This window comes from Eublepharis macularius, chromosome 14 (assembly GCF_028583425.1).
Source record: "Eublepharis macularius isolate TG4126 chromosome 14, MPM_Emac_v1.0, whole genome shotgun sequence".
In the NCBI taxonomy this organism is placed as follows: domain Eukaryota; kingdom Metazoa; phylum Chordata; class Lepidosauria; order Squamata; family Eublepharidae; genus Eublepharis; species Eublepharis macularius.
Window position 1 is genome coordinate 33,005,196 of NC_072803.1, and position 7,129 is coordinate 33,012,324.

Sequence of the window (7,129 nt, forward strand, 5' to 3'; positions counted from 1 at the left end):
CCCCTGGTGAATTCTAATCAGTGCTTGTTTGCAGATTCAAAAAGCGGGTCATCGCAGTGCTATGAAGAAATTAACAGCCAGAGTGACCGGATGGGACACTGCGGCTCCTCTGAGAAGGGATATCAGAACTGTCAGTGGCAGTATGTTTTCAGCGAAAGTAGAATGATTTGATGAAATGCCATGTTTCCTAGGATGCGGGTGCAACGTAATTGGGGTTGGGTTTGCAAGTAGGCAACTGAGTAGCCAAATTATTTCAAATCTGAATTACTGTGCTGTGAACAACTCCTCCCCCGCCCCCCCCCCACTGCCCCAGCACTGTTTCTATCAGTGTCAATCTGGTAATTTAAATCATGGTGATACTCTTAATTGAGTTAAATGCTTAATTGAGTTAAACTGTTGATTAGTGCCAACAGACAGCCCATTGAAAATGCAGATGAAATAAAACCCAGGTAAAATACAATCCATTTCTAATTTTGCTGCTTCCCAATACGTCATAACAGTGGGTGGGGTTGGGGTGGATCTCTTTGCCCCATCCAGCCACCCTATTCCTCTTTGACCTCCTTCAAATCCTTTCTTAAAACCCCCCAGCCCAGCCAGCATAACCTCATATCAGACTTCAGTTCCCTCTCTCCCAGCCCCCGCTCCTTGCTTAGTTACGGCTGGAATTTTCTTTCTGTGCCAAGCTGATCTGTTTTAGGGTTTTGCAAATGGACCTCTCCGGCAACAGGCATCCTCCCTCTATATGACCAAAGCCTGAAATGTGGGGGGCCCACAAGAGCTGCATGAGAAGGGTTGGAGGGCTGCTGCACTTTGTTCTGTCAACCAGATGATAATTAATAGGAAAGACATTCCATCATCTCACCATCCCTCTTGGGTCTCTTGGGTAGGTAGACACAGCCTCACTGACACACAAACAGACATGTCACCACCCAAGATCAGGCCAGGTCAGGCATGCAGAGATTCACACCCAGCCAGCTGAGACAGGCGTGGTGCTCAAAGGGCAGCTTTCATCCCCCTCCCCTTCCCCAATATGACCGGGATTTCTTAAGGGAAACAAGCTTCAGAGCTGCCGCTAGAACATAGTAGTTTGGTGTGCAGCTGCAGGCCTGAGTGACATGATGAGGTTGTAAAGCGAAGGGTCCCCATTAGAGATGGGCACCAACCAGGAAAATGGTGGCTCGTTGCGGTTTGTGGTTCGTCGTGTTTCATGAACCATGAACCGGCATAAAATTGCCCAGTTTGCGAACTTGTTTGTTTGGTTCATGAAAACGTCACTTCCAGGGCAGCAGAAGGTCTGCAGAACCCCCCCCCCCATTGCCTAGGAAACTGATTGATCGGTGCCAGGCTGTCTGCAGTGATGAACGAAAAACGAACCAAACAAACCGGGCTAAAAATCACATAGCGGTTTGTTGTGGGTCGTCAGAAATGCCCTCCAACGAACTGCTGATTTGCAAACTGAAAAACAGCCCGGTTCGTGATGAACTTTGGGTTTGTTTTTCGGTTCGTGCCCATCTCTAGTCCCAGTCCAAATTCTGAATGGTGCTTGTTACTATTTCATGTACAGACTCTCTGGTCAGGGAGCTTTGAGCAATTCCTCTTGGCCAGCAGGTTCCAATGTGCTCTTTCTTCATGTCCTAACCTCAATACATCACCTACTTCCTTCCCTCAACAACCTGTGCTCTTCTCAGAATTCCTTTCTACCTCACCTGGGCCCCCACCCCCTTCTGCTGTCCTGTGGAAAAGGACCTGGTTGAGAGATTCTTTCAGAAAAATATAAAACATTGGCTGGCCCGTCAAGTGACAGACTACTTTTCTAACTGCAAGGCTTGGGAAATGTGATTTTTGAGCATGTGATGCCACCTGTGGTAATTTTCTTCTCTTCTCCCCCCCCCCTCCGCATTTTGTTGTGTTCATTTGCTTGCAGGGATCTCAAGTGTGGCAAGTTAATTTGTGAATATCCACATAACAAGCCTTTCCTTATTGAAAATGCAGCGGTGATATATGCAAGAGTGAAGAATCGCTGGTGCATCACGTTAGACTACCAGAAGGGGAAAGGCGTGAAGGACCCCTTCTTGGTTCATGATGGTACTGGCTGTGGGCGCAACAAGGTAACAGTTGAAGCTAGAGATTCTGCCATAACAAAACAGGTGCAGTTGCCCTCCTGGAAATTTTAGTGCCACTAGAGCAGACAGTAATCCTGAGACCTCCTCCTGCCCATCTCCATCCAATTTTAGCTGAAGGGGCCAGTTAGTAGCAGCTGGATGCACAAATTCTTGCATGTTCTTTATTCACTCTTCAGATGCCTGTTTTGGATTTGTGCTTTTTTATTCCCTGGAACTGCTTAAAGTGTGCACTTATGCCTGAAATTTTGTTTAGTTGTTTGTTTTCTTGTTGGAGTGAGATAGTCGAAGCCATTGGGCAAAGTCCGTTGGACAAAATAGACCCTCCCTCCAAATTTCAGGCAGATAGGTGAAAGTGCCCCCATTTTAGAGGCAATTAATATTCACGCTTGCACTTCGGGCACAGGGTGGTATGGAGCGGCACGTGCATGGCATTTTTCTTCCTTCCTAGGATAATCAAGTGACTGGTGAGGGTGGAGTATCTCTATGTTCCAACACTCTATGGATGAGGAGAGTAAAACCCTACTCCCCCCCCTGTTTTAATGCCATTCCCCACCTGTATACTCTGAAGTGGTACAGTCCATTCTACCACCTTCAGAGTCTACTGCCTTATTTTGCTTTCTGTGTGGACCAGGTCTATAGTATACTGTCCCCAGATGTCAATATTCTGTGGCCTGCTTTCTGAGCCTCATAACTTTTTATGAAGCATATTTCTACCCTGCCCTTCTTGAGAATGAAAAACAAATTTAAAACAAAAACTATTGCAATAAAATATTTTCAAAGGATTTTAAATAAAGGAAAGGAAAAGGAGCTGGCTGGACCAATGGCAAACTGCCCCCCCTCCTTATGGCATTTCTTGGGGCTTGTGAGGAGGGGGAGTCAGAGATGACAGAAGTCTTCATCCTACGCTCAGATGCTCCTACTGTTGCCGCTGTCCTCAGAGAGGCTGCAGCCATCCTGGAGTAGATTACCCTTCAACCTCATTGTTGGACACTCTCAGCAGTGCAGGCCAACAGTCGCTGGAGGGGAAGGCTTCTCTACCCTCCAGCCACCATTGAATTAGCCTCGAGGGCTCCTTTTCCTTCTGCAGTCCCAACAGATGGCTTGGGGATGGTTAACAGAGCTGGTAGAAATCCTTATGCTAGCCTGAGTCCAGCCTGCCATGGCCTCATTTTTTAACTTGAAATGGTATTGTTGTTTGTTTTTAGGTTTGCATGAACCAAAGGTGTGTGGATTATGCTACAATCAAACCTAATTGTGATGCCATAACAAAATGTAACAGGAAAGGCGTGAGTAAATCCAAAGAGATTATGCCAACTGCACAGGAGGCTATGGCTGCTTCAGTGCGGTGGTGATGCACTCTCTGTGGCAGCAACAGAGCTTCCACATGGCAGGTTTCTCCATACTTTCCCTGTCCTAGCCCCTTATGGCCACCATTTCCACATTAGAAGATGATAGTGCTATGTTAATTACTATTTTGGGGGAAAAACTCGAAATCCTTCTATGCGCAGGGGCAGAAATAACCATGGGGGATTAGAGAAAGGGAAATGGTGCCAATGTAACAGGACTGAGAAAGATCCAGACTTTCCCATCCTCATGGCAACCATCCAGCTATGCTGCAGTCTTCCCAAATACATTGTAGTAATGCAGGCTTAAGAAATATAGAAAGAAAGCTGGAATAAAGTCAGGCGGTGCACTAATGTGGAAACAGGAAAAAACCACATTAGCACTCAAACCAGACCAAGACACCAGTATGGCAGCACCTGAAATTGGTCTAGTTTTTCCTTCATCCTGGGGAACTCTGAAAAAAACTATCATTTTGTGAGGGTCTAGTTCGAGGTCCCTTAACAGAAAATTCTCCGCATTTTTGCTAAACAAGATTTCCCGGCATTCTTTGGAGGGAGCAATAGCAGTATAATAAAGCTGATGTTAATTTTTAGTGCTGGGACCACATGGTATAGTCTGATCTTGTCAGATTTTGGAAGCTAAGCATGATCAGTACTTGGATGGGCAACCACCAAGAAAGACTCTGCAGAGGAACACAACGGCAAACCACCTCTGCTTCTCACTTGCCTTGAAAGCCCCTTGTTCAGGTCCCCATAAGTCAGTTGCAACTTGACAGCACATATGCAGCATGAATTTGTAGTGCAGGCAGATGTTCTGCATTGGCAAAGGTTTTTGTTTTGATTAACCTGTTGTATAGATTGATTTTTTTTTTCTAAATGGAGCAGAAAAGTGTTTCTTTGAATAATATTAAAAGTTGTTCTTGGTCTTTTCCCCAGAGGACTGCCAACTTGTGATTTAAGAATGTTGATAATCTGGCTTGGTCATTGGGAGGTGTGGAACCTGCAGCCACGTGTGAAATGTTGTTCTGGGTTGAGCTCAATCACCCTGGCTCCTCAGCGTCAAAGTGTTTGCGTACCCAGCTCAACATGCAGGCAACATGAAAATGATGCTACTGGCGTTACACTTTGATTTGTATGCAGCTTTGTGGTAGAGCATATACTTTGCATGCAGACGGTCCCATGGACAATCTGTGGCATCTTGAATTCAATGGCTCTCAGCTGCTGGGAAGGGCCTTTCACTCTTGAGGCCCTGGAGAGTTGCTGCCAGGCAGATCAGAAAATATTGAGCTGGAAAGACCTATGCTCTGACTGTGTAAGGCAAGTTTATGTATATTCCCCCAGATTCTGAAAGAAAGCTGGAGTTCAGCTTTTACACCAAAAAGTTCAACAGCTGGCCTAAAAGTCAAAAGCTAGATCGGCCACCCCCACCCCCACCCCCGTCCCCTCATTGGGTTGGCAGTTTTATTTCCCATATGCCTATCAATCCATAGCAAATAACATGCTTTATGCATTGTGTTTTCAGAACTAAGAATACTGTCTCCAACATAAGCTGACTTGAAATGCTGCTAGTAAACACACTGTCCAATTCTGCTGTGCTCTGGCAAGTTCACACACACGTTTTGCATGTGTGTGTAGTGTGAGATTTGATGACCGCTTGGCAAGAAATTCAAGGTCTATCAAGTGTTTTTCGGAACCACTCATCTCTCATCTATGCAGTGCCTGTCACTTAGTGTATATTCTCTCACTAAAAAATACATCTGTGTCTTGCATCCCTGTCTATGTGAAGTCCCTTTCAGGGCCAACTTCATAAGACATTTCTTAATGATGGGGAACCTGGACCTGACTCATTAAAAATGCCTTGTGTCGTTTAGCCCTCAGTGGCTCTGGCTCACCCAGCGTCAGAGGAAGGGACCAGATTGTTATTTGCAGCAGAACTCCTATGCCTTTAACATTTGTGCCTGGTGGGCAAGCAGTTACTCCTATTACGCTCTTTAATATTAGAGAGCGGGTGTGGTGTAGTGGTTGGTGAGTGAGACCCAGGTTCACACCCGCACTGCCACGAAGCTTGCCGGGTGATGTTGGGCCAGCCACTTTTCATCAGCCTAGCTTACCTCACAGGGTCAGGGCTGTTAGAGGAGGAGTGGGATACGGGTGTTCTAGGCTGCTTCCACACAGGAAGCTTTGGATTCCGTGCTGCCGTGCTGTTTTCAGGAGCATCCACACAACATTGTCCTCTCCTCTGTCCTCCTTCCATCTCCCCTCCTCTTGCCTTGCTGCAATTACCCCAAACCTGGTTTGGTCCAGTCATTTGCAAAGACTGCAGTCAAAGAAGCACTCTTCAGTCTGCATTTTTGCAGGTCCCAACAATGCTGGGGCCAGTTTCCTTGATTCCACCCCCATTTATCCCCATGCTACTGGAGGGCCGTTTTCAGGCTTCTTGAAAAAAAAGCATAGTAATTTCTTTATTTTTATAACATTAAAACACTATAGCAGTATAGCAAGAAAAATGCCTGAAGAAGCATTCTGGTAGTGACAGAGGGAATGGTTGCCTCAAGAAGCTGGGTCAAAGGAAGTGTGAGGAAAACTATGTGGATGTGGCAAAACAAAATGTAAGGAAACAAGAGTTCCATTGCCATGTGGGAGCAACCCTACACAGACGGATTTGTGCCTGGTGGTGACTTATGCCAGGCAGCTGTTCAAGCCTGTTGCGGGGGGAAAAGTATACTTCAATTTTTTTTTTCTTGCTGAAGTGCAGTAGCAGGAAGGGAGGTGGGGAGAGAATTAACTACAATAAGAGAAGTAAGTTTGGGTTCCTTTCTTCCCCTTCCCATGAAACTCAGGTGTGCAACAACAAAGGAAATTGTCACTGCTATAGGGGCTGGGCCCCACCTGATTGCAAGACAAAAGAATCTGGAGGCTTGGGAGGAAGCATCGATAGCACCTTCCGAAGTGGTTAGTGTTGTTGCCGTGTTTTGCGTGGTCTGTTGCTGTTTCCTCTCTTAGGAAAAGGGGAATGGGACATAGAAATGGTCGTTGTTTTGGATGCATGCTTTGGAAGAAAAAGTGGATGGGCAGGAAGAGGGAAGAGAAGCAGACTCCTGGAAGAGCAGGGGCAAGAAGAGGGAGTGCGTGTCTCTATGCTCCCCATATAAATCTGCTTCAGACCCCTTTCATTGCCCATAAGAACCTTGGTAATTGTCATTACTAGTGACTGCACCATATTGTAGAGGACTGTACTATTAAACCTTTTTGATTTGCTAGCATCACCTTCAGTCAAGCCTCGCGCTGTTAGTGTCACAACAAGAAACTGGCTGCTGGTGAGCTTCTGTCTGTTCCTACCTATCCTCATTGGCTCTGCTATCTTGATCGTGAAAGTGAGAGACTTCCTCTTGTGGCGCAGAGATGAAGATGCTAAAGACCAGGAGGAGGAGGAGGAGGAGGAGGAAGAGGAAGAAGAAGAAGATGAAGGGTAACTTATTTGTTCTTAGCAATCCAACAAGTGCAGCAATTCCTAATTTTTTGGATACTTGGTTTAGGATTCCCCCTCGCTCCAAGGAATATGGTTGGAGGCATGCTTCACTCTTAAATTGTCAAAAATGTAGTTTCTTAATTGATTCCTGGAACAATGGGGGCATTGTCTGTGCTTCCTCATGAGAATTCTCT

At 46.0% G+C, this 7,129-nt stretch overlaps 1 protein-coding gene across 1 annotated transcript in view; it reads left to right on the top strand.

Annotated features, from left to right (window-relative positions):
• The window catches only part of LOC129341875 (disintegrin and metalloproteinase domain-containing protein 2-like), a 28,235-nt gene extending 21,812 nt beyond the window's left edge, over positions 1 to 6,423 (top strand). The window contains exons 11-13 of the mRNA XM_054997235.1: positions 50 to 140; positions 1,925 to 2,108; positions 6,307 to 6,423. Coding sequence (XP_054853210.1) covers positions 50 to 140; positions 1,925 to 2,108; positions 6,307 to 6,423 — 392 coding nt within the window. The remainder of the gene's footprint in view (positions 1 to 49; positions 141 to 1,924; positions 2,109 to 6,306) is intronic.
• The last annotated feature ends 706 nt before the right edge of the window (positions 6,424 to 7,129 follow it).